A 17,127-nucleotide genomic window follows, 5' to 3' on the forward strand; every position below is an offset into this window, starting at 1 on the left:
CAATAATTCACCTAAAACGCAAATACATTCAGCTCAAAAGTCGGCGAATTAGCTCGAGAAAACATTTTCTTTAATTTTTTTTCAATTTAATTCTCTAATTTTTCGCCAGATTCCATCAAAAGATAACGGGCGTATAAGTTGATTCTACAATTTTAAAATTGTTTTTACCTTTTTTGTGACTTTTAGCACGTTTTTGACCGAAAATGGACATAATTTCTCCAAATATCACCAAATTTGTGTATTTTATAGTCAAAAATAGTGGACGTGCACAAAGCCTACTGGATTCGCAGTGGCCATGATTTTTATTAACAATGTTTTTCGGGACTTTACTAAACAAACTGAGTTAACTAAAAAAATTTAGAGGTAAATTAAATATTTTCGTTTATTTTTTTATAATTTAAGAAGTAAGTCATCTAAGGATTCAACTAAAGTTTGAAGTTATATTTCACCTTTACGTTTATCTTTTTTTCTGTCAAAACAAAAAGTATTTTCTTTTATTATGATGTGCTCTTACGTTTATAGTTTGGCGTCTTTACGTATTTTACCTTTTGCCGCATTATTTTCTTATTTCTGTCAGTTTTATGCTCTGCTTTACGTTTATACGTCTATAGACTATGTGTTCTCTCAATCTTTTATTTTTGCTTACGTGTTGTTTCCTTACCTTTTCTACACTTTTTTTCATAGAAAAATTGTTTGCTCTGATCCGGGTTCGAACCCCGACCTCCCCCGTCGTAAGTGGCGCTTATACCACTAGGCCACCAAGGCCCCAGGTACTGACCGTCTTTTGCAAATATTTTAACACAAACCTTTTAAATAAATCAACATTACAAACTATATAATTGCAATAATTCACCTAAAACGCAAATACATTCAGTTCAAAAGTCGGCGAATTAGCTCGAGAAAACATTTTCTTTAATTTTTTTTCAATTTAATTCTCTAATTTTTCACCAGATTCCATCAAAAGATAACGGGCGTATAAGTTGATTCTACAATTTTAAAATTGTTTTTACCTTTTTTGTGACTTTCAGCACGTTTTTGACCGAAAATGGACATAATTTCTCCAAAAATCACCAAATTTGTGTATTTTCTAGTCAAAAATAGTGCACGTGCACAAAGCCTACTGGATTCGCAGTGGCCATGATTTTTATTAACAATGTTTTTCGGGACTTTACTAAACAAACTCAGTTAACTAAAAAATTTTAGAGATAAATTAAATATTTTCGTTTATTTTTTTTATAATTTAAGAAGTAAGTCATCTAAGGATTCAACGCTAAAGTTTGAAGTTATATTTCACCTTTACGTTTATCTTTTTTTCTGTCAAAACAAAAAGTATTTTCTTTTATTATGATGTGCTCTTACGTTTACAGTTTGGCGCCTTTACGTATTTTACCTTTTGCCGCATTATTTTCTTATTTCTGTCAGTTTTATGCTCCGCTTTACGTCTATGTGTTTTCTCAATCTCTTATTTTTGCTTACGTGTTGTTTCTTTACCTTTTCTACACTTTTTTTCATAGAAAAATTGTTACCCTGATCCGGGTTCGAACCCAGACCTCCCCCGTCGTAAGTGGCGCTTATACCACTGGGCCACCAAGGCCCCAGCTACTGACCGTGTTTTGCAGATATTTTTACACAAACAAATCAACATTCAAACTACATATTTTTTTCATTTATACTCTATTCTATACTTTTGTGTGTAGAAAAGTTATCTGATTTTCTTTTAATTATTGGTTTAATTATTATAGATATGGTTGCATATAAATAAAATAAGTGAATGTTTGTAAATAAATAAATAAATAAAATGTTATACCCTCGGTTAACCCACCAGTTTTTTCAGTAATTCAGTAACTTTTTAATTTATTTGTTTTCCTTTCTAGTTCCTTATTTTTTTCTCGTTTATATAACACAAACAATTTTTAGCTCAAGACTCGACCGGAGAGCCGTCCTCGACCGTCGGCTGCCGCGTCTTCGTCTGGGGCCTCAACGACAAAGACCAGTTAGGTGGCATGAAAGGCTCCAAAGTGAAGCTACCCGTCCAATCTGATTTCCTAAGCCAACTGTGGCCAATTCACATAGCTGGCGGTTCCAAATCCCTCTTCATTGTCTCACACGAGGGAAAAGTAACACAAACACAAACCAAAAACCCCCAAAAAATAATCAAAAATTTCAGTTATATGCATGTGGTGAAGGCACCAACGGCCGCCTCGGCCTCGGCCACAGCAACAACGTGCCCTACCCGCGCCCCATCCCCTTCCTCAGCCAATACGTCATCAAAAAAGTGGCCGTTCACTCGGGCGGCAAACACGCCATGGCCCTCACCCTCGACGGCAAAGTCTTCTCGTGGGGCGAGGGCGAGGACGGTAAGTTAGGGCACGGCAATCGCCTCAACCTCGACAAACCGAAGATGATCGAAGCGTTACGAAGCAAAAAAATCCGGGACATTGCCTGTGGCAGCTCGCACTCGGCCGCCATCACCAGCAGTGGGGAGTTGTACACTTGGGGTTTAGGGGAGTATGGACGTCTCGGCCACGGTGATAATATAACGCAACTAAAACCGAAACTGATCAAGAGTTTGGTCGGCCACCGAATCGTCCAAGTGGCCTGTGGAAGTCGGGACGCCCAAACACTTGCACTAACCGACGAAGGATGGGTTTTTTCATGGGGCGACGGTGATTTCGGGAAGTTGGGCCGAGGCGGCTCCGAGGGCTGCAACATCCCGCACAACATCGAACGTTTGAACGCACTGGAAGTGGTGCAGATTGAATGTGGGGCGCAGTTTTCGCTCGCTTTGACTAAAACTGGCGAGGTTTGGACGTGGGGCAAGGGGGATTATTTCCGGCTGGGCCATGGCTCCGACCAACATGTGCGCAAACCCACGGTAATCGAGTCACTTAAAGACAAGAAAGTTATACACGTGGCCGTGGGGGCGCTCCATTGTTTGGCTGTGACCGACACAGGCCAGGTCTATGCATGGGGGGACAACGACCATGGGCAACAAGGCAACGGTACCACGATTGTTAACCGAAAACCGGCGTTAGTTCACGGGCTTGAAGACGTCCATATTAATCGAGTCGCCTGTGGCAGTTCGCACTCAATTGCCTGGACGTTGCAGGACACTCAAGTGGTGTCTAAAGTCGAGCCGGTGATTTTTCCAGTGGCTAAGGATCCGTTAGGGGCGTCGATTTTGCGGTTGTATGAAGGGGAGAAGGTTTTGAGTAGGCAAAGTAGTAAGAATGCGCCTACTTTGAGCGGGATTGTTATGTCGTTGGAGAGTAATACAGCGAAACAGCAGGCGTTGCAACATATACTTAATGCTATACATATACAACAGTTGCGGCAAGCGATTGTTAAAGCATTGTGTAGTCATACTAATATGAAAAATACCAATGCCAGGCAAGTGGGGAGTTTGGATTCGCCCAATGAGCGCTCGAGTGCTGGGGGTGGGGGGTCGTTGGTTAATAAGGATGGGGAGATTACGCTCGGAGGGGGCGAAGCGCCCGTGTCCATGGCGGAAATAGTCGGAATTAATGTAAGTTAAAAATTTGGGTAAAAAATATTAACTTTCAAAATAATTTTGTTACAAAAAAACTTTTTAAAATCATTATTAAATTATTAAATTATTTTTAAGATGGCTGAACTTTTGGAACAATGAGTTTTTGACGTATGCTAATTTTTTTATACAAATTTTTATTTGCAATGGTTTATTTAAAATATCACAGCTTGTGAACCCTTTACAACGAGTGAATAGTTCTTTTTGCATTCTTTGCCAAAGGTTCAAAGGGTCTTCTCAAGTCTTTCGGATTGTCAACTGTCAAATTGCAAGGCTACTATTATTTTGTTTAAAATGATTATAAAACAGTTTTTTTCAAATGGAATTATCTTGTTTTTTCGATGGCAATCAAAAGAACATCAATTTTTAAGCAGACTTTTATTAACATCTTCTATATCTATCTCTTACAGTTTTTGAAATAATCGCAAAAAACTCAATTTTGGCTCATTATTTTCATTTTTAGACAAGTAAACTTTGGAAAAATACGATAAAACTGTGCTATTCGTCTCTTGAAACTGAGTAAAATGTATCTCAGTTGTTACTACTTATCTGTTATAGTTTTTGACGTATGCTAATTTTTTTATACAAATTTTTATTTGCAATGGTTCATTTAAAATATCACAGCTTGTGAACTCTTTACAACAAGTGAATAGTTCTTTTTGCATTTGATAGCCAAAGGTTCAAAGGGTCTTCTCACGTCTTTAGGATTGTCAACTGTCAAATTGCAAGGCTACTATGATTTTTTTGAAAATGATGATTAAAAATGATTATAAAACAGTTTTTTCAAATGGAATGACTTTATTTTTTCAATGGCAATCAAAAGAACATCACTTTTTATGCAGACTTTTATTAACATCTTCTATATCTATCTCTTACAGTTTTTGAAATAATCGCAAAAAACTGAATTTTAGCGCATTATTTTCATTTTTAATCAAGTAAACTTTGGAAAAATACGATAAAACTGTGCTATTCGTCTCTTGAAACTGAGTAAAATGTATCTCAGTTGTTACTACTTATCGGTTATAGTTTTTGACGTATGCTAATTTTTTTATATAAATTTTTATTCGCAATGGTTCATTTAAAATATCACTGCTTGTGAACCTTTTACAACAAGTGAATAGTTCTTTTTGCATTTGATAGCCAAAGGTTCAAAGGGTCTTCTCAAGTCTTTAGGATTGTCAAGTGTCAAATTGCAAGGCTACTATGATTTTTTGAAAATGATGATTAAAAAATAGATTTTTCAAACGGAATGACCTTGTTTTTTCGATGGCAATCAAAAGAACATCAATTTTTATGCAGACTTTTATTAACATCCTCTTATCTATCTCTTACAGTTTTTGAAATAATCGCAAAAAACTGAATTTTAGCTCATTATTTTCATTTTTAATCAAGTAAATTTTGGAAAAATACGATAAACTTGTGCTATTAATTGAAAGAAATGTTCGACTTATTTACCATATTCATTCAAGAAGTTTATAATTCGATGGCAGACTGACTGAGTTACTTTACATAATTCACTAAGTTATAATAAATTATAATAAATTATATTATTATTTTGCTGCTTATGCGATAATAAACCAGCTAAAAACTAAATAAAACATGGAAGTTTGACAATGGTTGACCATTATGCAAGGTCTACTTGATTAACTAAAATTACGAAATAAAATCTTTTTTTTGTGATTTTTTTTAAAAACTGTAAGAGATAAGTAGGACGTATTGATAAAAGTCATCATGAATATCGACATTCTTTCGATTGCCGTTAAGAAAATAGGGTCATTCCATTTGAAAAAACTGAGTTATAGCAGTTTATTGAAACCATTTTGAAAAAAATCATACTAGCCATGACTTTTAACAATTGACAATTTCGAAAATTCCAGAAAACTCTTCAAACCTTCGGTTATCGAATGCAAGAAAAATTATCCACTTATCGCAAAGGGTTCAAGGGCTGCGACAACTTAGACAAACCCTTGTAAATGAAAATTTTAACAAAAAAATTGACATATGTCAAAAAGTATGACAGATAAGTGCCAACAACTTGGGTAAATTTTACGCAGCTTGAGAAGATGAATTCAAATATGCAATAAAAATGTGTGGTTACTATTAAAAATTTTAAACTTGTATTTCCGGAAACCAAGCCATTTTGAATATAATTCATTTGAACTCAGAATGGTCGATTTGGATCGTATGAAAATTTTTAAAGCTCTAGCCATATTAGAAGTGAAAAACAGTGTTTTTAAATAAATATATTGCACATGTTTGAGGCACTCCTTCGTCGTGCTCCAAAACCATTCGTGCCACAATAAAACTCTACTATTGTAGAGCCACCAGACCACCCCCGAGACTGAAGAAAACCCACTGGCTCTGATCCAATCAATGACAGCGAGCAGTTGTTCGGCCAGTATGTCATCAAAGCACTCCCGGATGTCAACAAGTGCCATGTCAGTCATTGCCGCCACTCTAACTTCACACGCAGAAGTAAAAAAATAATAATAATAGTAAAAATACAGTTTAATGAAACAAATATTTAGGTGATTGGTGACAGTGGTATTGCCGGTTTAGACGAATTCACGTCACTTTTAACCGAAAACGACGCTCGTCTATTGGTCGATTTACTCAAGTTGGCTGTGGCTGACCGAATTGAAGACGACCAAGCGAAAGAAATTCTCTCAACTGTTTTAATTAGTACGTTGGAAATTTTTTTACGAAAATTTTGCAACTTGATTTTTAGCTCTTGGTAGTTCGAATAAATCAATCGGTGCAATGCTGCTTGAATTATGCGTAACTGAATTAGAAGACACAGCAAACAGCACCCAGTCATTATCAAGCACTCCACACCCCGTGGTCCAGGAATCAAGTCATCCGTATATCGATGACGTCACGTTGCGTGGTCACGTGCGGTTGCCAGGCGCCGATGCTTTACGAGTGGAGTTCGATCGGCGATGTTCGACTGAACGGCGCCACGATCCGTTGCAAATAACTGACGGGACTGGACGTGTCGTGGCGACTAGATCCGGAAGGGAGTGGAGTGATTGGTCGGCTGAGTTGCGTATCCCGGGTGATGAGTTACGTTGGACTTTTACCAGTGATAGTTCGGTGAATGGCTGGGGGTGGAGGTTTACAGTGTATCCGGTTATGTCGAATCATAGCCCGAATGAGATCGGGTCTGATCGGGCCGTTTTGAGCCAACCGTCCATGGATATGGTGATGTGTTTGCTTGATTCGCGACTGTATCCGATGGCGGATTCGGCGCTCATGTCGCGGTTGGCGGCGGCGTTGGCCGCCTGCTCACAATTGAGCTTTTTATGTTAGTTTAGTTTTTTTTACCAAGAGACAATGTATTTTGATTTTGTTAATTTTTTAGCCGCGAGTCAAAGAATGTGGGCTTTGCAACGCTTGCACCGCCTTCTAGTTGGCGAAGACGCAAAGTTAGAAGTTAGTCTACAGTTGGAACAGTTGAAAGCACCAGATAGTGCATTAGGGAGTTTGCTAGAGGAGTTACCTCAAGCATTGTTGAGGCAATACGAGTATGAGGATGTTTCAGTCCGTGCTGGACTACATTTGATGCATTCGGACTTTTTCAAGGTCTGTCTTTCAGGTGTCAATTCTTTTATTATATATGTTTTTTTAATTTGGTTTTAGGTTTTAGTAGCCTTGGCTTGTGACTTAGAATTAGATAAAATGGTGGGTCTTGTTGATAACCACAAGTGGTCGTGGTTCCGGAAATACTGTCATGCGTCACGTGTTGCTAAATCACTAATACATAGAAGTCCATTACCGGCTAATTTTTGTCAAGAAGTTCGGAAAAAATTGTCAGATACGAATGCTGATGGTTGTTGGGAGCACGAAAGTCATGATATTTTTAAGAAGGAACACGACGAACAGTTGCTGATTTGGTTGAATAGGTGAGTTTCGTTGTTTGGAAATTTTGTATTTTTTTTTGTTTTCTTAATTACGACAAAATTATTCAAACAACTGGAATTGTTTTAATCCTTATATATGCAAAATGATCTGGGGAAGCGACTGGCGTCGAGAAAATCGCCAAATTCCCAATAGTTTTTTGGTTATGAATTTTTTAAAATTTGACCAATTTTTGCTTTTATTTGCAATTTTCTCGAAAACTATTAGTCGGAGAACAATAGTCTTTTTTGCAAATGATAGATAATTAAAAGAGCTTTCAAACGATAGTAAAGTTTATAGGGTTATCTCTAATAGTTCCGGAGCTATTGCTCGATAAATGTTTCGGGTACCGAAAATCGCCCAAAATCGCCACAAAAATCAAACATAAAAAATCGAACATATGGACTTTTTGTGGACTTTTAACAACTTTTGTGGGTTGTTAAGACATGTAGAAGTCCATAAAAATTTACTGGAGTGAGTTTAAAAAAAATTTTTTTTTACCTCTTTGAAGGTATTTCAGTCAGGAAATTTGGGCATTAATTTTAGCAAAAAATTGAAAATTTTAAATCTCGTGAAAAGCTGATAGAATACAGAAAATGAGCCGCTGAATTCAATGGAACAAACCGCATTGCTCTACGACTTTTAGTTTTCGAGTTATGAATTTTTTTGTTGAATAAAACTGTTCACCATAAATAAAGGCTACGCTAAATTTAGGCAAAAAAATTTAAATTTTTTATTCTTGTGAAAAATTGATATATTATGTAAAATGAGCCGTAGAATTCAATGGAACAAACCGCATTGCTCTACGACTTTTAGTTTTTTTTTTATGAATTTTTTTAGTGAAAAACTTTGATCGCCTCTGTAGCCGGAACCGTTGCCCGGAGCGGCTCCGGGTTTAATCGAAAAAATAGAGAAAATTAAGCGCTATCAGACTGTTTTTTGTTCGTTTGTGTAAGTCTTACAGTTTCCGAGAAAAACGCAAAAAAAGGTTTCCATTTTCACTTTTTTTCAATTTTCAACCGCCAATTACGGCGAAACTATTAAATGAGTTATCGAGAAACGGAAAAATGGAGGATAACCGGAATAAAAAACTCTACAAAATGGCATAGGACTGAAGGCGATATCTCGCAAAAAAAATTTCAACTTTCAAACGCTGATTACGGCCAAACTAAAAGAGCTAGGAGAAAACGCTTATTTAGATCGGAAAGAACACATCAAAATCTATAAGATAGAATCGGTTTTATTTGATTTTGAGACACTTTAAAAATTAACCGATTTTTTTTTTTGCTCTACGACTTTTAGTTTTCGAGTTATGAATTTTTTTGTTCACTATAAATTTTAAATTTTTTATTCTTGTGAAAAATTGATATATTATGTAAAATGAGCCGTAGAATTCAACCGAACAAACCGCATTGCTCTACGACTTTTAGTTTTTTTTTATGAATTATTTTAGTGAAAAACTTTGATCGCCTCTGTAATCGGAACCGTTGCTCAAGTGGGTTGCAAAGACACATAAAAATCCATAAAACTTTAGTAGAGTGAGATTAATTTTTTTTTTCATTTTTATGAAGGTCTTGACCATTAAAATTTCAAGCAAAAACTACGCCTTTTAATTTTTGAATTATGAAATTTCTAAGCGAAAACTCGAAAATCATTGCTTATTACAGACGCCCCGAAGATTGGACCCTCTCATGGGGCGGTTCTGGCACAATCTACGGCTGGGGCCACAACCACCGAGGCCAATTGGGCGGTATAGAAGGTGCTAAAGTTAAAATACCCACACCTTGTGAAGCCCTATCAACTCTACGACCCGTCCAATTGGTCGGAGGCGAACAAACTTTATTTGCCGTGACGGCGGATGGAAAAGTTTACGCCACTGGTGAGTTCCAAATAAAAAAAAATTAAAAATTACGAGAAAAAATTTAGGATATGGTGCCGGTGGACGGTTGGGTATTGGCGGCACTGATTCAGTCCTAGTTCCGACTTTATTAGAATCGATTCAACATGTTTTTATTAAGAAAATTGCGGTCAATTCGGGTGGTAAACACTGCCTGGCTTTATCGGCCGATAACGATGTGTATTCATGGGGTGAAGGCGATGATGGGAAGTTGGGTCACGGGAACCGACTGTATGATAATTTTCCGCGGTTACTTACGTTTGTTACAATGAATGCGTGGTTTTTAGAGCTTGTGAGACACCGAAGTTGATTGAAGCGTTACAAGGGTACGAAATTATTGATATAGCTTGTGGGGGCGCTCACAGCGCTGCTATTACAAGCACTGGCCAGTTGTACACTTGGGGGAAAGGACGGTACGGGCGGTTAGGTCATGGTGACAGTGAAGATCAGTTAAAACCGAAACTGATTGAAGAATTAGTCGGTTACAAAGTTATAGACGTTGCTTGTGGGTCTGGTGATGCCCAGACTTTGTGTATAACCGACGATGATAATGTTTGGTCGTGGGGTGACGGCGATTACGGCAAATTGGGTCAGTATAAGTAAGTTTTTAGTAAATTACAAAAACCAATTGTGGGTATTACAGGTCGCGGAGGCTCCGACGGTTGCAAAGTTCCTAAAAAAATCGAAAGTCTGGCCGGTTTAGGTGTGATTAAAGTCGAATGTGGGTCACAATTTTCTGTCGCTTTGACCCGCTCTGGGAGCGTCTACACTTGGTAATAAAAATCGCTTCGGTTCGGTTCGGTTTAACCGTTATTGTTTTATAAAGGGGCAAAGGTGACTACCACCGGTTGGGTCACGGCACCGGTGAACACGTCCGAAGACCGAAAAAAGTCGCAGCTTTACAGGGTAAAAAAATAATTAGCATAGCCACCGGTTCACTGCATTGTGTTGCGTGTTCGGACGAAGGGGAGGTTTTTACGTGGGGTGACAACGACGAGGGACAGTTAGGCGATGATACGACCAATGCCATCCAAAGACCTAGACTAGTGTCGGCATTACAGGTAACTGTAATTACTTGACGCCACTTGTTTTGATTGGTTTTTATTAAAGGGGAAAAAAATCACAAATGTGGCTTGTGGCTCAGCGCATACGTTAGCCTGGTCCACGAATAACGCTAGTTCGGCGTGTGCCCGCTTACCGCCAGTGGCGCCACTTGAATACGATCTTTTGCAAGATATACCGACTTGGGTTTTGCACCGACGGTTGGTCCTACTGTATTATTTCGCCGAATTGATTTGTCCATGTATTACGATGTTTCCAATCACTGGGTCTGATTCCCTCCACGAATTGAGGAGTATTTTGATCTATACGATCAAGGAGGCTACGTTTAGGAAAGTGGTTCAGGCGACTATGGTGCGTGATAAACACCATGGACCTGTTATTGAGTTGAATAGGATACAAGTGAAGCGGTCAAGGTCACGTGGGGGGCTTGCTGGAGTCGATGGAATGAAGTCGGTTTTCGGGCAAATGGTAACAAAGCTGCCTTTGTTGACGTCGGAGACTTTGGCGTTGCCACACCGAGTGTGGAAAGTTGAGTTTGTTGGTAAGTGATTTTTTTATTAAATTTAAAAAATGTTCAAAATGTTGATTTTTAGGTGAGAGTGTGGACGACTGTGGGGGCGGCTACAGCGAAAGCATCGCCGAAATGTGCGACGAGCTCCAGAACGGCTCCCTCCCCCTTCTCATCCCCACCCCCAACGGCCGAGACGACGCCGGTCCGAACCGTGACTGTTTCATCCTGAATCCAACGGCGAAAAGTTGTTTACATTTGAATATGTTTCGATTTTTGGGCGTTTTAATGGGCATAGCAATCAGAACCGGTTCACCCTTAAGTTTGAACCTTGCCGAGCCCGTTTGGAAACAATTGGCCGGAATGGAGTTAACTCCGGCCGATTTGACCGAAATTGACCGGGACTATGTTCCCGGTTTGTTGTGCATTAGGGAGATGGGCATGGAAGAGCCCTTATTCCAGAATTTGGAAATGCCGTTCTCCACACCGTCGTCCTGTGGCACTGATGTGCCCCTCAGTACGAAGTATAAGCGGATTACGTTCGAGAATCGGTTGGAGTACGTGCGGCTGGCGCTGAATTTCAGGTACAAAAAAAGATTTGACTTGAACTTGTAGTTCTATTATTTATATTAGGTACTTATTGCAATTTTAATTTACTTTAAAACTAAACTAACAACACTCTAAAACTAAACAAAAATATAGACAGAAAAAAAAAACTCAGAAACTCGAAATGTCATAGAGAAAATTACGGAACAATGTTTCGAAGGCAAATGATTTTCACTCACTTGTACCTGCATTTATACCAGTGGCCTGAAAAGGGTGGTTGGGTGTATTTGCTTGACCATATAACAGACCAAACCAATATTAATTTCCCAAAAATAGGAGTTTAGGAAGTTTACCAAAATCATTTCTTTACTGAAAACTTGATAAAATGCTCTAAAAGCGTAAAAGTAACAAAATTTTCAATTTTTCTCAAAACATGGTAAATTTAACTAAATGGATCAAAGTGACATCATATTTGAAAAAAAAATACATCAATTCTCAGCTTAAAATAATATAATTTTCCACGTAATTAGGTCGCAGTATCATGGAAGCGATGTACTTTTCTAATTGCGCGGCCTAAGTTTTGAACCCAAGGGCTGCCAGTGACTCAAATTCGAGACAAATGATAGTTTTTTCCAGAAAAAAGGTGACAAAGACGTGTTTACAGGGAACTGGCTGGATTATATACCTGATTTGTTACTCCATCCCCCAAATATTTAAATATTTATTTATCACCGGAGTAATTAATGACCGACCAATATTATTTCAAATGCATTCTCATAAATAAACTTTCGTCCTTCGTACCAGAAATAAAAGCAAAACATTTATTTAGGTACCTTGTATTTTTAATGAAATCACAATTTTCATTTATTCATTATGTTTATCCCAAAGAAGTTTTAAGATCTCTGAAATCTTCTCTTATAAAGCCATGTATTAGACATCTGTTTGCATCGTCAGAGGTGATCATAAATTATTGAAGTCCGGGTCTAATTGTTTGCGGTTACTTTTTATGGGAGAGTTGTAAATTATCTCTTGCTCACTCGATTTTCGATTGCAAATAAGGCTACCTCTGTGGAGGTGTTATTTACAAACATTTTTTCATCGGACTTGAAATTATCGGGTTAACCAACAAGAACAAATTTATTGGCCATTTAAAAAATTCGAAAAACCTCTTAAAATACGTTTTCTAGAAATCCTTAACTTTATTTATTAGAGTTTGTAGGTAACCTATCGCATGTCTAAAATGACCGATAAACAGGAAAAAAAATCTCTTTTACATGATACCAAGTTTATGAAAACATACAGCGGTAGTCATAACTTTTAACTTAACTTTTTCAGATTGCACGAATTCGATGAACAAATCAAGGCTGTCCGTGACGGTATGTCCAAAGTGGTGCCCGTCCCCCTACTGTCACTCTTCAGCGGCTACGAGCTGGAAACCATGGTCTGTGGTTCCCCGGACATTCCCTTAAATCTCCTAAAATCCGTCGCAACTTACAAAGGTTAACAAACTTTAATTTACCCAAAAATACAATTGAAATTATAGGCATCGACAGCAGCGCCCCCTTGATCCAGTGGTTCTGGGAGGTGATGGAGGAGTTCACGAACCAGGAGCGCTCCCTATTCCTGCGCTTCGTCTGGGGGCGAACGCGCCTGCCTCGGACAATCGCCGATTTTCGGGGACGCGACTTTGTTATACAAATTTTAGACAAGTACAACCCCCCTGATCACTTTTTGCCCGAGAGTTATACCTGCTTTTTCCTGCTTAAAATGCCGCGCTATTCGTGCAAGGTGAGCGAACGTAGCGCCGAGTGAGTCAAACTATAACTGGGCTTTTAGCACGTTTTGCAACAAAAACTGAAATATGCCATACATTTCTGCAAGTCGATTGATAAGGATGAGTATGCGAGGGTGGCCATGGCTGGGGACCTGGCCGTCAGCTCGAGTTCTGACGCGGAAAGTGACCCGGAGATGGATAGCAGTAATTGAGTGTCGGAGACCCGTCCATTTTAGTTGTCTAAGTTTATAAATTGTTTAGTGGGTGTTTTAGGACTTGGCTTCACGTGTTCCTATTCGTTTAATATGATACACTGAGCTTGGGCTTGCATACGAAATGTTCTCAGAGGATCTGTTTGCTATTAATACATTCCATCATTTTTACGAGGACTGATTTTACATTTAGAGTAAACTGATCATTTCTAAATAATGTCAATTCGTAACGTTACATTTTTACACTTTGGATGTTCTGAACCGTGCTGTATGAATGTCGCATCGCAATTTGATATTATTTTGTAGATATTGTAGTTGTATCTAGTCGCTGAGTTGAGTTGACACATTTATTAATAAATTTTAAACGTCAAATTAATTTATCATGGCAAATGAATTCGAGCCCTATGATGACCCGTCCTTGAAAGGCCTTTCCCGCTATTTCAACAACAAAACGATCAAGGGACGCGCAAATGTAAGCCTGGCAATTGTTAAAACGCAGCTTTACATTCCCGTTCAAGGTGGCGATAGCGACATTTGCCTCGATTTTTGCGTTCATTGTGTACAAAAAAGCCTGCACGTGTGCCGAGAAGTAATTTCAAACTTTGCGCCATTTCTAAAACCTTTATGTAATCATGCGTTTCTAAAATACACCTTCTAAATTTCGTTGTCTCTCTCACTCGCATTGTTTCGCCGTTGAAGGTTGAGACAAAGACAAGTGGGCGTGTCCCAGTTTAGTTCGTCGTTTGCGTGCACTTTGAGTGGGTTTGTGAAGTGATTTCGATTTTTGCCCAAGAAATTCGTAAGTTTATGATTATTTTGGGAACGAAATTAACTTAATTAACTTGCAGAAAATGGCCGGAGGTGAAGAAGCAGAAGCTGCGAAGCTGACCGGCATTAGCAAAATTTTCAACGCTCAGACTACGAGAGGACGGGCAAATGTGAGTCTACATTATGTAATAGTTTAATTCGTGATTATGTTTGATTTGCGATTGTGGGAGTCGTTTTTACGTTTGTGCAAATTCGGGTTACATAACCTCAAAATTCACAATTTGGCGGTAATCGCGTTGGTCTAGGAAAATTCGAATCGAAATTGCGCCCCAAAATTACCAAAATCTGGCATTATTACGTGTTTATGTGCGATTGAGTTGAATTATAAAGAAATCGGTGCGTGGGCCATGAAAAATCCAGCGTTTTTAATGTATTTGCAATTGTTACAGGTCGCCATGGCCACCTACGCCTCAGTAGGACTCTTAATTGCGTACTTCACTTTGAAACCCAAAAAATCAAAGAAGTAAATTACAGCCACAACTTCACCGTTGTTTCATTATTTAATGATAAATAAATTAGACTAGTCTAATCACTGATTACTTTATTAAATCACATAATTACATCCTTCACTTTATAATCCTGAGCCATAAGTTTTATCCCAAATAACGTATTGTTCCAAATCCTTAGGGGAAACACTCGACCTAACTCTGGTGAAAGCTTTGTGGAAATCGTCCATTGTCAACGGCCGTACCTGCAATTAATCCAATATAAGGCCAAAGACAAAAAGTAATCAATAAACAATCACTTCTCAATACTTAAACTTTTTTTCACATTAAAATTTATTTAAATAACTAATAATATAACTATAATACTTTCCAAGTATGAAATTATATATTCCCTAGATCCTATATCTACAATGCTGTTGTCATAATAATATAAAAAAGACGGTAATGACAGCAGAAAAATGCAACCGAACATACACAGTTAAAAATGGGAATTTACTTATTAATAAGTAATAACCAACAAAACTTTGACACAAAAGAATTAATTTTATGTCCGTGTATTGACTTTTATCCATCGAAGATGGCTAGAAAATTGACAGAAAAACAGTAAAATTTGACAGTTTTTGTTTTTTTTTGCTGCATCTGACGGAATTTACCAAAAAATTGGTGTAAGTACATTCTTTTTGATCGTGACTGTACATATCTCAGATTTTTTTTATGCCATATTTACCTCATGCGCTTGAATTTTCGCAATCATACTCATGTCGATCGACCTAATGGGCCCCAGGGACGCCTCGGAGCACAAACTTCTTATATCAGCCCCTGAGTACCCCTCTGATAATTGGGCCACTTTTGCAAGGTCATCACTATCCAAATCGTGTCTTTCATTCGCAATTAATCCAGTCACCAACTGTAAACGAGCCTAGCCAAAAAAATAGTACATTAAAAAAATTTATCAGCGCAAATATATTTATTCAGATAAATTACTCCAAGGCCGGAACAAATATATATTTTTTAATAAATTACCTCATATTCGGGCAAGGGTATGTACAGCCTCTTCACAAACCTCCTCCTCGCCGCCTCGTCCAGCTCCTGGGGGCGATTGGTGGCCCCAATCACCAACAACCGTTCCTCACTATCCGTAGTGGCGCCATCTAACTGCACCAAAAACTCGGTTTTAATTCTCCGTGAACTCTCATGTTCAGTTTCATTGCGTTGGCACAACAACGAATCAATCTCATCGATAAAAATAACAGCGGGTTGGTGGCACCTGGCGACCGCAAACAGCGCCCTCACCATTTTCTCCCCATCACCGATCCATTTCGAAGTCAGAGAGGAGGCACTGATGCTGAAAAAAGTCGACTTGCTTTGCGCCGCCACACATTTCCCGATCAGTGTCTTTCCAGTGCCGGGCGGCCCGAACAGGAGGATGCCCTTCGGGGGGCGCCTCAGCCCCGTGAAAATATCGGGCCGCAGCATGGGCCACACCACGGCCTCTTGGATGGCGGTTTTGGCGAATTCCAGGCCTGCGATGTCGCCCCATTCCACTTTGGCCCCCACGTCCATGATTTCGGATTTGATCAGTTCGACCATTTTCGGGTCGATGTTTTTCAAACGGTCGTCGATTTGTTCGGGTTTGGGCTCTTCGGGGGGTTGATGTGATCGTAAAGGGGGCACGAATTTGCTATTGACGTTACGGCTAAGTCCTAGCCTGGGTTTTTGGGCCCCGGTGCCCCATTTTTTGGCGTTTTGGAGCTGGAATTCGTTACTGGCCGTCTTAAAGGACGTGGTTTTTGGCAGTTCTTCCGAACATGTGCGCGAGAGTTGTTGGGGGGCGAAGGGTTTGATGATTTTTCGGTTTTCGAAGCTCGGTTTTTGGGGCTTTTTGTGAAAAGCCGCTTTGAAATTGTCAAAATCGGGGAGGTTGTCCGATTTAGGGCCAAGTACTGGTTTTAGTAATGACTTAAAGTCAACATTTGATAAATTACTTTGCAGATTAACCGGTTGTTGTATTACTTTCTTAATTCGATCACTATTTTTATTGTCGTTATCGACAAGGTCACTATATTTGTGCAAACGTTTTTCCAATACGTGACAAATAGTTGCTGTATCCAATCTACTCAGAAAAATCAAATTAAACAATTCAGACGCTAGAAAATCCAGACTTACGTCGGTAATGAATGGTTGTAAATTTGCGCCATACATTTTCTTTGAACTGACGCACTTGGATTCCCCGTTCCACTGTTAACTGTTTTCCAATAATTGTTTAAAAAATCGGCATTATTTTCACTCATTTTTGGAAAATTTGCAAACCTAACCTCAAACACTTTCAAAATTCTTGGTTAGGCGCTAGTGTTAAAACGAAAAATCCCCAGGAAAGTTACTAGCTTGGAATTGGACAGGGGCGTATTAA

General features: G+C 38.7%; 2 protein-coding genes across 3 annotated transcripts in view; one reads left to right on the forward strand and one right to left on the reverse strand.

Moving 5' to 3' along the window:
• Window positions 1-14,106, forward strand: part of HERC2 (HECT and RLD domain containing protein 2) — a 54,020-nt gene extending 39,914 nt beyond the window's left edge. The window contains exons 25-43 of one of the 2 annotated variants that reach the window (XM_064357947.1): window positions 1,918-2,117; window positions 2,168-3,526; window positions 5,867-6,022; window positions 6,076-6,229; window positions 6,276-6,851; window positions 6,909-7,129; window positions 7,187-7,449; window positions 9,112-9,323; window positions 9,371-9,572; window positions 9,629-9,930; window positions 9,985-10,114; window positions 10,168-10,402; window positions 10,452-10,944; window positions 10,997-11,495; window positions 12,793-12,956; window positions 13,001-13,245; window positions 13,294-13,445; window positions 13,493-13,915; window positions 13,962-14,106. In XM_064357947.1, coding sequence (XP_064214017.1) covers window positions 1,918-2,117; window positions 2,168-3,526; window positions 5,867-6,022; window positions 6,076-6,229; window positions 6,276-6,851; window positions 6,909-7,129; window positions 7,187-7,449; window positions 9,112-9,323; window positions 9,371-9,572; window positions 9,629-9,930; window positions 9,985-10,114; window positions 10,168-10,402; window positions 10,452-10,944; window positions 10,997-11,495; window positions 12,793-12,956; window positions 13,001-13,245; window positions 13,294-13,443 — 5,561 coding nt within the window. In that variant the 3' untranslated portion in view covers window positions 13,444-13,445; window positions 13,493-13,915; window positions 13,962-14,106. Of the gene's footprint in view, window positions 1-1,917; window positions 2,118-2,167; window positions 3,527-5,866; window positions 6,023-6,075; window positions 6,230-6,275; window positions 6,852-6,908; window positions 7,130-7,186; window positions 7,450-9,111; window positions 9,324-9,370; window positions 9,573-9,628; window positions 9,931-9,984; window positions 10,115-10,167; window positions 10,403-10,451; window positions 10,945-10,996; window positions 11,496-12,792; window positions 12,957-13,000; window positions 13,246-13,293; window positions 13,916-13,961 lie in introns of both variants that reach the window. The other variant, XM_064357948.1, reaches the window with a different exon arrangement.
• A 689-nt stretch (window positions 14,107-14,795) lies between these two features.
• LOC103312123 (fidgetin-like protein 1) lies at window positions 14,796-17,073 on the reverse strand. Its single transcript, XM_008200886.3, has 4 exons — window positions 16,884-17,073; window positions 15,741-16,830; window positions 15,445-15,636; window positions 14,796-14,962 (listed from the first exon to the last, which is right to left on the reverse strand). The coding sequence occupies exons 1-4, from the start codon at window positions 17,006-17,008 to the stop codon at window positions 14,843-14,845; spliced, it is 1,527 nt and encodes a 508-aa protein (XP_008199108.1). The 5' UTR covers window positions 17,009-17,073; the 3' UTR covers window positions 14,796-14,842.
• Between the last annotated feature and the right edge of the window lie 54 nt (window positions 17,074-17,127).

This window comes from Tribolium castaneum, chromosome 7 (assembly GCF_031307605.1).
Source record: "Tribolium castaneum strain GA2 chromosome 7, icTriCast1.1, whole genome shotgun sequence".
Taxonomy (NCBI): Eukaryota; Metazoa; Arthropoda; class Insecta; order Coleoptera; family Tenebrionidae; genus Tribolium; species Tribolium castaneum.

Coding starts and splice junctions, on each gene's coding strand:
- LOC103312123 (XM_008200886.3), bottom strand. CDS start 17,008: ATGAGTGAAAATAATGCCGATTTTTTAAACAATTATTGGAAAACAGTT. Junction 16,831..16,883: donor TACAACCATTCATTACCGAC/GTAAGTCTGGAT, acceptor TTTTCTGAGTAG/ATTGGATACAGCAACTATTT. Junction 14,963..15,444: donor CGAAAATTCAAGCGCATGAG/GTAAATATGGCA, acceptor GATTAATTGCAG/GTACGGCCGTTGACAATGGA.